This window comes from Excalfactoria chinensis, chromosome 1 (assembly GCF_039878825.1).
Source record: "Excalfactoria chinensis isolate bCotChi1 chromosome 1, bCotChi1.hap2, whole genome shotgun sequence".
Lineage (NCBI taxonomy): Eukaryota > Metazoa > Chordata > Aves > Galliformes > Phasianidae > Excalfactoria > Excalfactoria chinensis.
The window spans coordinates 165,570,004-165,589,593 of NC_092825.1; the positions used below are offsets into that span (position 1 = coordinate 165,570,004).

A 19,590-nucleotide genomic window follows, 5' to 3' on the forward strand; every position below is an offset into this window, starting at 1 on the left:
CTGGCAATGAGGCACAACATGTTTTTAATTCCCTGTTTTTAGAGTATTCTAAACAGAGATTTATCCTAAGAAACCAATCCCTCAAATTCTTTCTTTCAGGACTTACTGCTTCTTGGAGCTACAGCCATTGAAGACCGCCTGCAAGCAGGTGTTCCTGAAACAATAGCCACACTAATGAAGGCAGAAATTAAGATATGGATTCTGACAGGGGACAAACAGGAAACAGCTCTCAACATAGGTATTCTTTTGGGTTGCATAACATTTGTCTGAGGTGTAGCAGTTATACAGTAGATGTGATGTTTGGGGTTTTTAAAACAAAAACAGGCTCGATCTGTACTCATAGACTGGCTCCTTGGTAGCTGACAGGCTTGTGGAAGCCTTTAATTTGGAGAACTGGGAATTTTGGAATGAAAGTTTTGCACTGAATGTCAGGCTACGTGGAACCGCTGGAGAGGGTTTAGAGGAGGGCCATGAAGATGATCAGAGGGATGGAGCACCTCTCCTATGAAAACGGGACAAGGGAGCTGGGCTTGTTCAGCCTAGAGAAGAGAAGGCTGTGAGAAGACCTCTTTGCAGCTTTCCAGTATTTAAAAGGGAATTACAAAGAGGAGAGGAATCAACTTTTTACTTGGGTAGATAGTGATAGGAGAAGGGGGAATGGTTTTAAGCTCAAGGGGGGAGTGTTTAGATTGCACAACAGGGGAAGCTCTTTACAGAGAGGGTGGTGAGGTGCTGGAACTTACTGCCCAGAGAGGCTGTGGGTGCTCTGTCCATGGTGGTGTTCAAGACAAGGTTGGATGGATTGTTTGTCAAGGCACAAGGTGGGTATTCTTATGTCTCAAACTTACTGATGTATTCCAACCTTTCTGATTCTATGATCTTAGCTTACAGAATACTGTTTGTAATTTAAGACCCGATCCACACATACAGTTACATTTCAGGTACTGTATGCGCTCTTGGGAGTAGAAGAATCTTCAGTTCCTCACAGTGTGTGGCAGTGATGCTTACAGTCTCCTGCTTGCTTTATGGATATGCTTATGTAATTAGGTCATCTGCAACTCTTGGCAGCCACCTCAAGGAGATGAAATACTTTGTTCTTCCAGTTTGCTCTTGATTCTTTGGTCTTCAGAGTTTGTGTGTTCAACTGTTGTCCTTTAATTGCATTATTGACTTCTTTAAAGAGTAATGCTGTAGGGTGGTTGCATGCCTTCCACTCAGTTGTGTGCCAGTTTTGCAGACTGAGTGTGTTCATGATGGCTTTTAATACTGATCAGACATTACAACTTAGTATAGGACGTAGGAGTTCTGTTTTCAGAAATGTCTTCAAGCATGACATACATTCTGCTTTCTGTTTTTAGCTGCTGAAGCTGTCGTTAGCCTGTCCCTGCCAAAAGCCATAGAAGGCTTTGCAGTGGTCTTCTGGCATCGTAATTCTCCTGAAACAGTTTGCAGAATCTGAATCTCCTTTGCCTTTCAGTGACTCTATTACTCTGCAATCTGTGACAGACATGTGCTTAGCACCATCCGGGTAGGCTCCCAGGAAATCTGAACTGATGCACTCTAGCCAATAACTTGTGCAAAACTAGTTGCATGTACAAAAGGCCCCAAAATCTTTTTCAGTAGCCATCAGCTGGGACTCACCCACAGTGTCTCTAAATGCCTCCATTTCACGTACCTTGACTCTGTATCTTCACATTATAGTGAGTGTGTAACCTGAAAGTCACGAAGCCACAGATCCATGTGTACAACTGCTTTCTGTTTTCCTTACCTTACTCAAGCCTCTCCTGGAATACTTCTGTCATTTTTCAGTTGCAGAAATTGAAGCAATGCCAGTGAGCTTCTCTGTGTCCCACAGCGAAGCTGGAGCAGGGCATACGTACCCTCTGTAAACACGGAGGATAAGTGTTCTTGCCTCAGATGTATTCTGTATGCCTGCAGTGTGAGAGTGCCTGTGGGCTATGATCTTGAACTCTGGTTCAGGCAGTCTTTCTCCCAGGATACTTGAAGGGAAACAAGTCCCAGAAGCACTTGATTCATCTGCTCCGTGGGCTTTTAGTCAGACTTTTAAGTTTAAGACCCAGACAGCAATTCACAAGTGTCGATTGACATTTTATATCTGGCTTTGAGCCAGCAGTTGATCAAGTCAAAAGCATTGACAAAAATATGCCCTGATCTCAGAGCCTGTTTTTGTTTGTCTTGTTAGTTCTGCCAGAAATAGCTATTATAAAACTTCCTATATAAAACAGGACTACAAAATTCTCATGTAACTTTATGATTTCCAGATTTTGTTTTATATTAATGCTAGACTTTAACATCTTCATAGTCCAAAACTTGTGCATTATGCATAGATCTCCTACTCTAAGCTTGATCTCACTCCTGTTTAATGTGATGACAATGCACAAAATGATCTCTTCTGACTCTGTGACTCCCAAGTCAGACTAAGTTAGCATTTTCCAGAGTTTTTTCTCTAGCTCCAGTTGTCAAGTGCCATCTTGCTAGATTTGAAAAATTTAAAATGAAGCATTGAGCAGCAGTTTAGAAACTGCAGCTCGGTGTTGCAGCTGCTATTCCAATCAAAAGCTCCTAGAAAATGCATTTGAATTGCTTATGCTGAATTTGTAACAGCCTACTGCGTGAGGCTATTGCTTTTCTCTGGGGAAAGAATAACCCTGGCATGGAGGGAAATGATTAAGTTTGTAATATCCTCCTTTTCTTCCCAGTAAAAATAAGGAAATAGTTCTTCAGCCTGGGACTAACTCTCAAAAATGGCAAACTCGGAACTGACTTCTCTTCCCAAGTCAGTGTTTTGTCTCTACGTGTTGTGGCTTCCTTTCTCAGTTCTGTGCTATTCCCTAAAAGGCGTCTTCACTGGCGTAGGCTGTCTGCAAAGCTTTCGTGTTGCAGGTTGCATTTCACTAGCATATATTTCATCTCTTTCCCAATGAGATGAAATTCTCTATCTTTCTGTAAAGCAGAAAGTACACCTTATTATCTTAAGCTGATGTTTCTGTAAGGCTGCATCTGATACTTGTATTAAACACAGCTGTGAAAATGGAATAGAAACAAAACTTCTGCAGGTAATCATGTGTAGTGTCTGAAGGAGGCCGTATGATGCAATTATGCCTTCCGCAAAGAAAGGTGAGAGATTTTCTTGGCAGAAGTCATTGATGCAGGCTTGTCAGCCCTGGATTATACCTAGAAAACTAGCCCAATTATAAAAAATACTGTAGCCTGGATAAATGATTTGCATTGCAGCTCATGAGCCTGTATGGCCTTCCTTAGGAACCAAAAATCTCATAGAGAACAAATCCGTGCCTCAAGTTTCTCTTGCTGATGGGAGATACAAAGAGAGACTGAATCTTTTTATACTGACAGTGGTTCTACTTGCAGAGGTTCCCCTTAGGAGCATTACTCTTATGAAGTAGCATACTACTGCAACATAGAAAAAATGTAAATAGACAAGAAAAAAAACCCACAACCCTATTGTAGGCCTCATTTCACAACCATTATTTCTTGAACTTTCTGTGATTCATTTTGACACAAAGGTATGGCAGAACTGCAAAATAGTTTGATTGTATTTTCTTTTCTTGCGTGACTTAGCTCAGCAATGAGGCATATGGTTAATGTTTCAATAGACGAATAAACCTGTGCTTTATGAAGCCACATCACAGTGCCATTTGGAAGAGAACTTGCATGTGCTTTGAGAATGCAGTAGAGCCAGTCTGCAACTTTTGATTTGCTTCTTCTCATTAATAGTGATGGAATTACACTGTTTATTCTGTTAGCTCCATGCACGTATATCTTGGATGGTTCATCATCTCATGTCAGTGACAGTCACATGAAGGAAGAACTGCTGGGTCAATGTTATGAAGTAGTCTTACAATCTTTAGCTCTTACTATTACAAAAATAAGGAATTTTTCTAGTTTCAGTATTTTTTCTTATTTGAATCATGGTGTCCTGCTGGATGTGTTGAGCTGCCTTCTGAGTGCTGCTCTGCACTGTGATGATGCGCTGTTTGCTGTTCCCACATGAAGATCAGTCTGGTGCAATCTCTTGATGCCCGTAGGAGCTGCCAGGCGCTCTCTGAGTACCACCTGAACTGTGTTTTTTGATGAAACTCAGGATCACCTTCCACACTAAACCCCCACAGCACATGCTGAGGCTAAGTGGAGTGTGATGCAGTGATGTGTGCTGATGCAGAGTGTGCGCTTCCAGCTGTATGATGTAGCTGCAACTGACTTCAGATCCATTCCTTTAATGTGCTGAGGGTCATTCAGCTTTCATAAGGATAAATGAAGTTTATGTACAGGAATGATTACTTTCACTGTAGAGATATAGCATATCTCTAAAGAATGTTGTATTTTCTTTGGTTAAGCGGTGTATTTGGAATTGCAGATAAAATGGAGTCTCCATTGCTAATCAGCTTGTCAAGTGGGAGCGTGGCCTTAACCTTCCAGTAGCCTGCCTGGTGGGAGTCACTGCTCAGATGTAAATACCAATCTGACATATATATACATATATACATATAATATATATATATTATCTGACTTCCTTTTAAGACTGAGTTCAACTGTAATACTTCTCCAAAAATCTAATTCTTCTTTCCTTTCTCTTGCAGGGTACTCTTGCAGACTCATTTCACAGAGCATGTCTCTCATCCTGGTCAATGAAGATTCCCTAGATGTAAGTAACTAAGTAAATTCCAGTGTAATTCTTGACCGAATGAGGTATTACTCAGAAAATGGAAAGTTGATGGGCTTTCTCACTTTGATTCCTTTCACTTGGCTTTAGGGGTAGCAAGATTAAACAACTCATTTTAGGAGACCACTAATGATCACATAACAAGCATGCTAAAAACGATGTGTTGTACAAAATGAACTTCTGTAGTCTCTGATCACAAGCCGTACAAATCAAACTAAAGTCTCAGAACAAGGAACTAATTAAATCCATGGGTTTGATTTTACTGTAAACTGGTGAAACCTGCAGTATGCCTTCAGGAATGTGGTTGGGCTCTGCTACGTGTATAGGAGTAAGATGTTTGAAGAAGGGAAAAAGAAGTTGGAAAAAACCAAGCAATTTCAGCATAAGAAGCTATCTTCAGTATTGCTTGGAATGGCTGCAACCACACCTATGTCTTAGTAAACTATCTTTTGAGCTCACCTGAGTGCAGCTTCTGAGACCTGAAAATTAGATTAACAAGTGATAGCTGTATTCCTCAGGTCTGTTTAATAAATAAATAAAAAGAGTTCCGAAAATAAAAATAATACACTTTATCTTCTGGATGAAGGTTCATATACATTTTTCAGTGTCAGTGTCAGCACTTGATATCACTTGAATATCTGGTTTCTATTAAAGGTATTTGTAGGACAGGATGAAAGATCTGTATTAAACAGAATCTGATACTTGCATTTAGAATTTGTAGTTCATGCTGCCTGACATGATGGGTGATGCAAAGCTTGTATCCCCACATACCAAAGGAGTTAATGGATGCCTGGAAGTCTGGTGGCACGGAAAAAAACAGCTGAGAAGTGGTATTTTTCTAGCTGCATCTACGTGATTTAGTTAACAGAAGCCTTAGCAGTGATTTCAGCTCAGACTCAAGTTTTCTAAATGCATCTGTAGCCTCTCATGCTCTAGTGCTCCAACTCACCAGATCTCAAGAGTTCCAGGGGGAGTCCATGGGGAGAAGGACTGCCTCTGGGGGAAGAAAGGCTGCATTACTCATTTCTGTGCAGCATGTTGCACCATGGTGGAAGCTGTCTCTTGCTGAATTTGAGCAATGAAGGCTGTTACTTCTGCAGCAGAAATTAACTGTCTTCTGTGTTTCTGCGTAGTTAAAGTTGTTTAAATTATCATACTTGGACGAGGAAACTGCTTTTCTTTTCTAAATTATTATTGCATTAGATGTGCTGTGATGGGAGTTATGTACATTTGGTTTCAATCAGATATCTTGCTGAAGACTCCCATCTGCTCAGACAAACTTATCCCACTTTTCCACTTCTGTATGGCCCCTCTTTGCGGGAGCTATTCCCTTCCTGTGGGATCAGAATACTCCGCTTCTGATGAGTATTCTGCTGTACGTAGTTGACTGGGCCTTTTAACCCAAAGAATGATGCAGAACCTCAATAGAAAATGAGCAGCTCTCTCTCTATTTGTTTCATTAGACAGTCATATTAGGGCTACGATCATAGGAACAAGGAAACTTGGATTCTTTTTTCTAAATGTATTGGGAACTCACTCCAGAAGAAGGAAAATGGTTGTATTTCAATCTAAATTCAAACTAGTCCCTTGAAAATTTCTAGAAGGAGCCACTGTGACTCCTGTGGTACCTGTTTAGAAGTAGAGCTGCATAAAGATTTGTGATTCCTAAGGAAAGGTGTGCAGTATGAAGACAGAGGTTCTTATTGGGTAAGAGAAGGAAAATGGAGCAATGTTGCTTATTATTTAGAAGTATGTGGAACTTGGACAAGATGATCTTCAAGCCACATTAAATTTTTCACTTCTTTTTGTATATTGTGATAGAATTGCAGGCAGATTTCTATTTGTGAATATACTGCAGAAGGTGCTGAGTGGTACCTGATAGCTTCAGCGCTTACTTCTAAATGACTTCAGATAATTGGCTAAAAGGACCACGAGAGTGCAGTCTGAATAACGAAAGTGGCTTATTGTGTATGCTATAATAGAGAAAGCTTCCATCCCGGGGGGGCTCCATTAAACAGTAGTGTAAATAAATGGATCCAAGGGTATTCAACACTGGCAAAAATGAATTTGCCTTTTTAGAGAGAAAGCCTGGAATTAGGCAGTAAGAAATCCATGCTTCAGTTTCCCTTTTCTTTTTTTTTTAGTATTTCCCATCTATAACATCAGGAGCAGCTTGGCCCTGACATTTGTGGAACAAGCTCTGGTTAATTGGTGTGATTGCACTCTTGTCTTGTTCACAACAGAGGTGTAAACTCTATGTATTGCTTCTAAAATTTGGTATGTTTTCTGTAGCTTTAGGAAAGTAGGAGTTATGGTTAATTTTATTAATGCACTTTATATCTGTGACATCCTATTAGATCTTTCTGCTGTTTAGGCAAGCCTTTAATTCTTGTCTGCAAACGTGAAAATGGAGGCCTCTGAGAGCTGTTTGATTCTGTAGATCAGTTTTAAATGATAATCTGTCTTATCGAAGTTGCTACAAATGCCTATGTCAGAGTGTTACCAGATGCTTAATAACTCAGATATGAATCCACACCAAGCAAAGTTATATTGACAGACAGACTGCAGAACTGTAGGCGAGTTCTTCACACGTGTGAAAAATGGTGTGAAAATATGACTGAGGCTTCCTACCCTCTCATTGTAGGAAAGCACTTTGTATAGATGGAGATGTAAATGTTTTGAACTGTTTGCTTGCTCAAAGTGTGAGAGGTCAAAGATGGCAGTGTCAGTAACGTGGACTCTTTTGTACACATCTTACCATTGGCTCACTCTAAGGATATGCTAGAGTGAGAAGCCCTAATCAAGCATGGATTGAGACAAAATGAAAACCCTTCTTCCTTTCTTTTTTCCTGACCTCTGTCTACGCAGAAAAAAATGCAATCAGCTTTCTATCTAACGTGATTTAAAACACCCAGGCTAAACAGGAAAACCACTTGGATCGTCTTTTCCTGCTACCTCCAATTGTGAGAACATCTCGAAATGAGGCGTTCTCTGCTTGCTGAAAGGCTTCCTTTTGTTGTGCACTTGAAGATACTTTGCAGAAGTGAGTGCTAGAAACTTGGCAAGCTAATGTTCTGTGGGGCCTTGTGCACATCATGTGGTGGTGGGAGAATGGGAAGAAACAATAGAAGGGTTCCATCTGTGCATAGCATTCTGTTTTCCACAACTTTTAATCCTAGCTGGTATCTTCTGGCTTCCACTATGCGAGCCAAAAAAGAGATCTAAGACATCTAAACAGTTCTAAAAAGAAAAGCTGGGTATCTTTTTTATTATTATTATTTATTTTTTTATGCTTTTCATTACTGTTGTCGTACTACTTTGTAGTCATCACCTCAAGTTTGTGATTATAAAAATGAAAATCTCTCTTCTGGTCCTGTAACTTTAGATAAGTTAGAACTGGAGATGACAAACTTAATCTCAGCTGAGCATGTCTTTGGCAGAGGTTCTAAGGAAGGGGTCACGACTGCTGTCTGAGTGATTTGAGGTTGAAAGTGATAGTTGTTAAACAGCATCTCCTGTGCTAAGTTGAATTTACTTCAGATGCACCATGCATCGGTATTCTTGGACCATGGCAGCATTAAGTACAGATTTTAACTTGAAATAGTCTGTAAAAACAAAACAGAAAAAAACAACACAGTTGATGTGCTGGTGAATAATGCAGAATCCTTTACAAGCTGCTAATAAGTGGATAGGTTTGTGCAAAAGCAGCAGGTAGAAAACGAGCGTTGCTTGTTCTGTCTTCTCTTGGCCTCCCATCTGGTACATACTTACATTTAAGACAGCAGTATTAGAAATGTTTCGGTAAACACCAAAACTAATGGAAGTTAGTTTATCAAAACTAATGGAATTTTTTATGCTCAGAGCATAAAAGAAAAATGAGAAACAGAAATACATGATGTGTCAGATGAGCAAAAACCTTATTGATAGATAGCTGCTGTTCTTTTAAGTGAAGAAAATTGGTGATTACATGGTGTATCACGAGCACATATCTACTATTAATGGTACTTCAGCTAAGATAACCTTTTTCTTTCTGGAAAAGGAGTACAAGCTAGTGAACCTTCTGAAGCGGTGCTTCCAAAATGCTTTTTATGGCATCAGCCTTAATGTTAAACCAGATTGGCCCTATATTTTTCTTATGGTCAAGCACCTTTACAGCTGTTTTTAATGTAGAACAGAACTTTGTGAAAGCAAGCCAAATGTAAAACCCTTATGTGCTTTGTTAATAATTACCACCGGTTCTTTTAATTATAAGGTAGTTTTACTCAGTTAATTACTGCCTATTTTTCAACACTGGATCTCTGCAGTTAATAATGGCTTGTTGAACCTGTAACAAATTATTACTGTTGTTCAACTTAGCCTAAAATGTATCAGTAGAAGTTTCTCACACTGAAATCCTACAGCATTATATTTAATATATTCTGCCTCTGAAATCCATTAAGGCTAAAAATGAATTTTTACAGGATCCAAGTTGAGCTTAGAGCCTTTAAATATTGATGCCCTTTCCCCTTGTGTGACTTCAGCCCCCTCCTTCTGCTCCTTGGCATGCAGCAGCAGGTGAGATGTGATCGAACAACTGTCTTGGGCTGTTTTTGAGAGCTAAAATTTTTTCTAAATCTTGCAGTTGAGGGAAAAATCAATAATTTCTGTTCTCTTTAGAGAACTACTGGGAATAGAAAAGACTAATCCCTCGCTTGGTTCAACTGAATTCTAGAAACTTAGCATAATGATCTGCAAATGTTTATCCCTTGTAGACCTAACTACATGCATACATATGTTCACTTGATTTTTCTTTCCTTTTCATAATAAAGCTTCAATTGAAAATGTTTTGGGTGCTGGATTTACATTGAGTGCAATTCTTGAGTTCAGTTTCTTCTTAAATTGGAAATGCCATTAAGTCATCTTTTGCAGCTCTTAACCTGGACAGAAGTTTTTTGTTGGCATGTCACTGATGTTGAATTGCGAGAGCTGTGGGAGGAAAAGCCAAAACAGGGACATCAGGCGATCCAACAGGCCCTGAAAAGCTTGAGATGAATCCTAGACATTACAGCTGGTAAATCGTGGTGGTGGTGTTTTTTACTTTCCATGCAGTAGGAAGAAGCACTGCAAACTGTATCAGTTGGATCTCTCACTGAGTTGTGTATAACAGTAGTGGAAGGGAAAAGCTAGAGGGAATGATTCTGAACCTATGTGTAGTATTCTGCTGTACAGTAATTCTGTTAATAGAAACTGAGCTGCATGGTAGTATGTGTCCTGCAGATTTAGTGTGCCTGGTCTCAGAATTAATGCCCAGTTACTATATAGATGTGTATGTAACCATGAACTGATGCTCCTGTGCAAGAAGGTGCTCAGTGCCAGTGTCTGTGATAGTCATCTGCCTAAAGAAGGAATAAGAATAGAAGCAGATGCTGGACTCCTTCATTCAGTGCTTGCTCAGCTGTATTTTTTGTGTACTACATTGTTTGGATGAGCTATTAAACATGAATAGAAAACAATCTGTTCCTGCTACCATGGTACTGTATAGCATAGTTTAAGACAACACCACCAAAAAAAAACCCACAAAAAACAATTACAAAAACAATAAACAATCAAGTAACTCCACAGTATAATTTGGTGTTCCCTGTGAGTGTAGATACTTTAAAGATTATCTTTTGTTTCATAAGGGAGGAAATTAAGGTACTTTTTTTCCATCTTCTGCTATCATCTTCCCGAATACTTTCAGATAAGTCAGTACTCCAGAAAACGGAGTCAGTGTCTGCAAGATCGGTTATAGCCAACTGTCAGCTCTTCAAGTAGATACTTGGGGTGCCCCTGTGCAGTCTGTAAGTTCTCCTGTTACTAGTCAGGTTGGAACTGTAACCACCCATACTGCGTAACACTGCGAATTTGCAAAGGAGGCTAGTTAGGAAAGCTAGGGAAAGAATTCATTTCTCTGTTGTACCAAGTTGTTTTTTATAGCTCATTTATTAATGCACAAATTAGAGCTCGTGCTAATAAGTAGTTATACATGGGATAGTGCCCAGTAACCAGACAGATCTTCAGAAATATTGGATAGAAAAGATTGTTCTGGTTTGCTTTTGCAAAATAAATAGAAATGTTCATAACTCCAGATATTTGATAATCTGTGCCAGAAGTGGATACGGAGAATATACAACTTCTCACATTAAAACCTGCTTTAGTTTGAATTTACTGTGTAGAACTACAAATTAGGGCATCTAAGTGTCACTTGGCCTTGCAGGCCTGAGCACACACGGGGCTGTGTAACCGAAGTGTTAGATTGCTATTTTCTCAGGAAGTAATATCATTAAGCTGTGAGCACTGAATGAGTTGGGCTGTTATTTTTATTTCATTATGCTTTCCTGTTTTAGCATTCATTAATGACTGTTTTCTCTTTTTTTTTTCTTCTTTTTTTCTTTTTTTTTTTTTTTTCTTTTTTCCTGTTAGTATTTTCTTGCACTGTAATAGCTGGTTTGCATGAAATGGGAATGCTCGTATCGTAAAGATTGCAAGGCTGTACCTTTAGGAATTTAGAGTCCAGGCTTCTAAATAACTGTTCTACAGCTGGAATTTTGGGGGATGATGAGGAGGGCAGGGTGTCTGATATTGTCTGTCGTTCTCTCTGTCTTTGAAAAAAGCTTTTGTAAATTACTTTCCCCTTCTTGTCTTTATCTCTAACAGTGTTCGTATTTAACAAGACTCAGAAAAGACCTTCCAACTTTGGCTTTAGGCTGCAGGTACTTTAGCAGCTGGGGAGTCACCCTTGTAATGCGTTGTCCATGCTGTAGGACACAGTAGGTCATATTACAGAGAAGTAGAAAGGAAGAGTGTTGCCTCAATTCCATTTAAAATATGTCTCTTTTGTAAGATTTCTCATATGTTTGAGGAAAATGACTTAGGATGCTTTTCCTCTTAAAACTATAAATGATATTCACATGTGTGAAGGGTTATCTCTTAGTCTTTGAGTGTCACCCATAACTGTTCTCAGTTGTCTAGCAAATACAATAATGGCTTTAGTTGGACAGTGAAGCAAGTACCCGTTGGCTTCAAAGACAGGATTTTCTGCACCATACTAACATCTTCCTAACAAGCACAGAGAAATCATGGAAACTTAAGAATGCATAATGAGGTGAAAACAGGATTTTGTTTAATGAGAAACTACCCATGAAATGCCTTTTCTGCTTACAATAAAGAGTGATGATGGTTTTAGGTGAACAAGGCGAACTGAATGCCTGATTTGTAGGTAAATGTGTTATGAATACTGATCCTCTTGATTGACATGGTTAATATTACACATCTGTATAAACAATTCAGGTTGGCCTTTTGTATTGAAGGGTAAGAACTCAATAGCCCTTTCTTTTCTCAGGATACTTATTTTCATATCTGATCTTTTGCTTTCATTGAAGGGGGGAGAGGCCTTATTTATGTAAATTTATGGTGTGTTGTGTTTTATGGAGGCTGGTGTTTTGGTTTCTGGCATTTGTCTATTTGTTATTTTTCTCTATTTTTTACGTAAGCAGTTTTCCCTTTTTGGGCTAGTTTAAAGCAATGAGATTGATTTGCCTGCACTGTTAATTTAATGAGGGTAGCAGACATCTTGCTTTGGGATAAGAATTAGGGTATGACTAGATTGCATTTTCAGGAAGCAAATTTAGTTATATAGGCATCTGTGCTCTTATTTTTATGGTTCACGTAATACTGATTTATTACTTTGTTAAACCGTTTCCCGAAGATTAGTTTCACTTTTTAAAGAATTAGAGCATCCTTCTTGTAGCTGAATCTTGGTTACTTCTTATGGCTTGTTCATCCATCATAGGAAGGAATAAATTTTCCTCTCGTGATAATTAAGGAAAGACTTTTAACATTTGGGTCATACCAGAGAAATGTCCCACTGAATTCTGCTAGCTTATTGGTCTGTGTCAGAAACTAGAGTTAAAGAATTCTCCAACTATATGGAGTTAATATTTGTGCACCTTCTGCCTTCCAAACTTATACACTGAATAGAACTGATCAGAAAAATCTTTTTGAAACTTGTAGATTTTTCACCTGCTTTGGCCATCAAGTACATTTGATGCTTAGCTGAAGTAGTGATGGTAGAGTCATTTTTTTTCCATTTTATGTCTTGAAAGGGATTTGTTAGAGAAGCTAACTGGCTAGAAGTTAGGTGCTAAGATAGTTCTGAGACAAAACTGGATTTAGATATCTTGCATCTGCTTTCCTTGAGTAGGTTTATGTTTTTATTCTATGTCACTTGAGTCATGCTCGTTATTTAGCTAAACATAATACAATGCTGTCATAGCAAGTTATCTGGAAACCACTAGTTTTTCTATTTTCTACCCTATCTGAAACCTCTACTTTATTGTTAGCAGTATTACACTGCTCTGTGAGACAGCGTTTTGTAAGGAGGATGCCTCAGTCTGTCCTCACGGAGTAGCACGGTTTCAGCGGTTCTGTTATCCAGTGGCATGTGATTTTACAAGTAATGCTAGAAAGCGCCAGGTCATACATGTAATTGCCAAATCTTATAATTATCTTAAGCAGTGTCCTAAGCAGGCCTAGAATTTTCATTCTGAAATGTCAGAAATTAATGATGGGAAATTTTTGCTGTTTTTGTTGTTGCCTCCTTTATAAAGTTCTGGGACCAGGAGCATTCAGAGCAGGAGTGCTAGGTTGCAGCAGTGTGCATGCCTGTTGTGTGCTCTGGTCCTTCATGCTAGTAGGACAAGATAAACACGAAAGCATGGGTGGGGAGTAAGGGCTGAGGCAGATTACTTCACAAGCTTGGAGTGCTTGTGCTTTCACTGGATCATCCTTAGTTCTTTTTTCTTCTACTTTGAAATAGGCTAATTTAGGAGGAGGATCAGAATCAATGAGAAGCAATTCTACCAATTCTACTCAATTCTACTCAATTCTACCATGCTTTCCCTTGTACCCCACCGTGATAAAAGCAGATGGTGAATTTCTGAGTTTCTGATGGTGATGTGTTCTGTTTGTTGGTAGAGTGGCTGTATTTCGTGCCAGGCCTCACCTGAATAAAACACAGGGTTGTAAAATAAATTCTTCAGCTTCGTCACATAAGTTCCCTCCTCAGGCTCCACAAAGCTTTCTCTTCAGCTTTGTCTTGTTCTGCCGTGAGATGTGCTTATCCTGGAAATACTTTTTTCCTTCTTTTTTTTCCCCTCTAATTGTTTCCCTCTTGGATATCATGAACTTCTTGTTAACATTCACGTAGCATTACAGACATCTTGTGACAGATGATTTGTGTGGCAAAACTAGCTGTTAAGAACATGATTTCTGAATTAGTAGTTTTCCAACCTTTTAACTTTTCTGACTCCTCCATAAATCTCAAATTTGTGCATATACATGAACTGTCATGAAGTTTAAACTTTGCAGTTTACTTTTGATTTGGTTGACTGAACAGTATGGTCTTGAGAAAGCAGAGTGTTTCCGTATGTCAAGACAGTTCTCCATCCTTGCTATTAGCTCAGATAAACAATGTAGGATACTCTGTGGAACTGACCCAGTCAGTCTTACGCAGTTAGATAATAGGGATCACGGTTAAATCTTAGCACTTTTACATCAGTTGGTAATGGTCAAGAAAAGAAAAAAGGGGGAAAAAAAAAGTATAGTATGTTGTGATTATGTCTTTTTATGGAAAGACAGACTGCCTGCATGTTCTCTGTTGAGGAATGTAGTAGTAGCCTGCCATGAACGTGCTGTCTAGATGGGAGAAATTATTTTAATTTCGAGTAAACTCCCCTGAAAGAATACAAAGCATTCCTCCTATTTATTTACAAATATGACATATTGCAGAGGTTTTTTCTACAGCTTGCAGATTTGCTCCAAGAGAATTCTGTGAATGTGTAATCGGGTCTATAAACTAGATGACAAATGAGCTTTTGGCAAGTAGGGCTGCTGTAAGCTGTGTCTGCACTTAGGAATGGTTGGGTGCGTGCTGTGATGTTGAGCCCCTGGGAATTCTGAAGAAATATGTGGAGTTTAATGATAAGTGTGTTGTCTTCCAGCATTATATGCCAAAGTTGCGATGACTCACAAGCAACTCGTTCGGTGGTGAGTTGGGTCAGCTTGTTACTGTCTCCTCGTTGAGAAAAAAATTGCCAATTTTAAGCTCAGTTCTCATACTGATACTCATGGACAGCAACTCCACATTACTACCTGCACCATTCCTTACTGCCTTTACTCCAGGATAATGCGTAGATGGGGGAATTCTTCAGAGAGCCTGGAATTATTTGAAACAAGCAAAGCAATCCTTCACTCAAAGGATTTCTTGAGTCAGCTACAGGCTTGTGAAATCCTCTGAAGCTCTTTTTGGTCACTGTGAATGTTGATCATTGATGGTTTCTGTTGGCTGAGATGGAGAATGTAGAATGCTTCCAATGTGTGCAGTTATTTCACCCTATGCACTACCATTACACTGGGGCTTGATGTAATGCAGCTCTCTTATCATTCTGAAACTGATGTTGGAAAGCAGCTTTGTGAAATGACTCTGAAGCTTTTAGTTTTGCCTGCTTTATAAACCTGATTTATTCTTTTCCTGGTCTCCTGGTTATGTTCCCAATTTATAGTGATACCCCAGATCCAAATGCTGTTTGTAAATGAGATTTTGCAAATGGAATGAGCTGAGTAGTTTTGGGTCTCACTGTGTACACTCTTGGGTTGAGTTTTATGTTAAAGAGATAATGTTATAGCTGAAAGAGGGTGAATGAATACATGCTCTGGAATATTCACCTGAGTGTCTGCCTGGCTGTACCCAGAGGTTCTGAAATAACTAATCTGAATTCCCTACTGGGTGCTGCAGATTTCATGTCTTTATCAAGAAGGCTGCCTGTCTGGTGATACAGACCTTTGGAGTAAGCCCTCTTGCTGTTTTTTTCTTACCTTGAGTTTTGCAACCTTTAGTTTTCATATAATTAATGATAACTTAATAGTGGTATTCTTAATGATCTCTGATACAGGGAAGTAGTTGGTGATGTGGTATGAAGTGACATTCTGATGAAAGGCTCTATGGGAAATATCTCAGGTGATACTATATGGCATTTAATGTGACACAGAAAAATCTCAGGTGGAAGCCTAGTTGTTTAGTTTATCCAATCTGCACATTTGTGCAGTGCATGTGCCTTTGGATCCCTTACAGTCATATGAAGAGAACTGCTCAGTACAGAGTTGTTTTACCTTGTGTTTCAGTTAACGGTAAAGAAATCAGCAACTCCAGCTTAGGAAGCAACCTAGATGTTAGCTCAGTCTACTTTCATGTTCCTCTTGTTTGAAGTAAAGCCACATGGCACTGAAAGACCTTAACTAAGACTCCTTCCCTAAGGATTCATCTCTGAGGGAAGAATTGGAGCATTCCTCTGTGGGGCTGGCTCAGGTAACAGTGACGTTAGGTAGGAAGTTCATGCTCATGTAGGCCTAGATCCAAGCACTTGCATGCTTCTTAGAATAATACATGTAGCTTGTATTCAGTATTCAGCATTCAGCTGTGATCTGTTCTGATACTCCAGGAATGACAAGGTAATCCCTAGGCCACATAGATCTTGAAATGCTATTTAGTATAGGATCAAAGACGTAATTGAATTGCATTATTATCAGATATCCTAATTAGAGCAAAAGATTGAAAAATGATGGTATTTAGTAGAAAGCTGGCCTTAAAATCTTCGTCTATTTTCTGAGTCGAGCAAAGCTCATCACTAGGAAGCTTTCTTTCAAAAGATGGAGGGATTTGGTGCCTGTTGTTAATTCCAGCTCTTGTAGTTAAAGTATAGAATTCACCGAAATAAGAAGATATGGTCATTTGTAGAAAGACAAGGTATCAAATTCTGCAGTGAAACTGGGGACCATTTATGCAGCTAATTGTGACCAAAGATGTCTGGCTTGAAGAATTCTGCCCTCTCAGTGGGGAAAAAAGGGTCAGCAGAGCATGTCCTTTCTGATGTGAAGTTTAGTAATCTGTAGAAGTCTGGGAAAATGTGGATGAATAAAACCAATTAATTGTTTAAGGGATTTGTAAGATCTCGTTTGGTATGGTAGCGTCTATGATGTCGTTGTAGCAGTAATGTGTCCTAACTTATCTATAAATAATGTGAGGAAGGAGGGGCGAGTTCAAAAATTAAGAAAAATAACTGCTTGTTAAATTTTTGAACTTATACTTTCTTTTCAAGTTATTAAAATGTAATTGCTACATCCTTATTAGGTTTAATATTACCAAGATCCCAAGGGGTTTATAGCTCTATCCAGAGCTTGACAGACAAACTCAGTAGACAGAGTTAATAGGTTTAGTAAATATTAATAAAATAAATCTATTGTACAACTATATCTTTAGGGAAATTACTCTGGTGGTTTAATGATAAAAAGGAACATGATCTTGATGTTTTTATGGAGTTTTCTTATTAAAATTATTTTTAGTAATTGAAGAGAGTATCATATTAATTAGATAAACTTTAATAAAACGTGAGATCCGTACATGGGGTAAACTGATAGGGAACTAAATGGTGTGTTTTTAAAACTAGGGGAGAAAAAAAGGCTTTCTGAAAGTTAGTGATCAGCTCTAGGGAATGGTATTTATTTGACTAGAAAAGAGAAGTTTGCCTGGGGCTTTCTGACATAGTACCTTTATATTCTTGGCTAGAAAATAAAAAATACAGGAAATCATCAGCATGAAAGCAATTGGGTGTTGTGTCCAGCTTCACTTGAGTCTCTGCTGGGCAACAGTTAGACAGAGTTCAGTTTTATTTCCAGCTGTTTGTACGGCTGGACAGAAGCAGTCAGATGATGAGCATGCAGTAACCCAGAGAGGCAGCAGAGCGAGACCTGCCTCCTGGGCTGCCTGCGTGTGCTGGATAAATGGCATTTTGCACAGGCTGCTTGTGAAACCAGAGCAGATGTTTGTGGTAAAATCAGCAGCATTCCAACTTCACGCGTTTTGGAAGCAAAGATGCTTCCAAGGTTGTCTGAAATCCCCATGTAAAACACCAGTTTATAATCAGTTAGAAAGTGGTTGAATAATACCAGGGTCTACCTTATGGGCTGCCTTGGGACTCCTGTATTCATTCTGCATTGTAATCATAGAGACAGTTGCCAACACATATGTTAATTTTTCATGGTTTTTTGTGTGTGTCTTTGGAACCGTAAGGAATGAATAAATGAGTCTGCAATGGAGGAAGGTGTTAGAATGAGTTACTTGTGAGAGTCCCTGGAAGATGCTCCTTCCTGCGTGATTCAGTACCTGCCACCAGCATATAACATGTTCCTAAGACATGTACTGCTGGTCACCAGAATGTGCAGGGGAAACCAGCTTAGGGCAGTGGAGAAATCACTGTGGTATTTTTGGACAGAGAAAAGTCTTCGGGTGGTGGTAGTGGGGGTTTGGGGTTTTGGTTTTTTTCTTTTCTGGGGGGAGGGGTTGAAGTATGTGAAGGTAAGACATTGAAGCAGTTTAGCTGCTGGGGGTTGAAAGCAAAGAAACCCTTGTGAGAGATTATTTGAGTAGTAGTTTGTCCAGCATTTAGGAGTCATGCGAGTCTTCAATAAAGAAATCTGTAAATCAGGGGGGTTATTCTGGCAACAGTGTTAGGAAGTATCTTTGCCAAGAATGAGTCATTCCTATTTGTCAATATTGTCAGAGAGTGCTGTATTCAATGAAATAAAAAGTTATTGCTATGACCACTGTACAGAAGTGTAGTTGAGTTACCTGTTATTAATCTCCCATGAGCAATATAGATTTTCAGTATAACTTTTTGTGGTAGTCATTTACGGAAAATGCTCAAACTAAATATTACTCAAAATGCACCTTAACAGTAAAGAGTCATATAGGACCAAGCATGCTTCTATCACATTTCATACCCTTACAAGAGAGCTGAAGCACTTGTACTGATGCTGTCGTAACTTCTGCCCTAAGAACTTAAACCACTGGACAGACAGGGTATATTAATTGGGTAGGCTGCTGAACGAGTCTTCAAGTGCCTCAACTTCTGTCAGTGCAGCATCTGTTAAATGGCTGAGTTTCTTATTGGCTATTTGGATTTTTGGCTATTAATATCTATACAGTTTAATCATTATTGCTGTCAGTGCTGTTGTGGTATTTAAAAAAAATTGGAGAGAATCTTGTTACATATGTGTGCTCAACAGAAGCCTGGTGTTAACGGGGACTAAAATAGGCTGAATATTTCAAAGACTAAATATTGCAGATGAAAATAGGAAAAAAATAAATCACCTTTTATATCCCAATAAGACACTGAATTGAAATACATTCTGCTGCAAAAATTGGCAGTGTGTTGTTTAAGACCATTTCTGCTGCCTTATAAATGCAGTTTCAATAATCCTCAGCTTAGGTTCCCATGTATAAAGTACTGGCTACAAAATCCTTTCCCATTAAGCATTTCTGGAACACATGATGCTTTATGAGCAAAGGTTAACTAGGGCCTGAAGGAAGCTCAGAGCAGGAACGTATGGATGAATTTGTAGCAATGAAGACCAGTAGCCAAGCCAAGTGTAATTACTGCTGTGTTATTATTTAAAGGTAGGATCTCTGTTGCTCAGATCTGCCAGTGTCTTATGAAGGATGAAGTTCTGCCCTAACTCATTTCAGTGTCCAATGATGACTAAATCCCTAGTTCCCACATGATAGGATTTCAATTCATGTAGTCCGATAGGCAGTCTGTGTGATTTAAGGATCACTATTTGCCTCTTGAAACTACAAGTATTACCTTGACTGTATGTGACTTTACTCTCGAAGTAGAGCACTGCAAGTCTTCATGGTGCTGCCTACTGAAATAAAGCATTCCTACTGAACTGTTTTTAGCTGCTGAACATATCTTGTGTGGATAGTGGAAAAAGTTGCCGGAAGAATGTGAAATACCCAGAACCGTGTGGGACTG

General features: G+C 39.1%; 1 protein-coding gene across 5 annotated transcripts in view; it reads left to right on the plus strand.

Moving 5' to 3' along the window:
• Positions 1–19,590, plus strand: part of ATP8A2 (ATPase phospholipid transporting 8A2) — a 295,095-nt gene that overhangs the window by 74,697 nt on the left and 200,808 nt on the right. For all 5 annotated transcript variants that reach the window (XM_072326477.1, XM_072326474.1, XM_072326472.1 and 2 more), the window contains 2 exons: positions 100–238; positions 4,620–4,684. In XM_072326477.1, the coding sequence (XP_072182578.1) occupies positions 100–238; positions 4,620–4,684 (204 nt within the window). The remainder of the gene's footprint in view (positions 1–99; positions 239–4,619; positions 4,685–19,590) is intronic.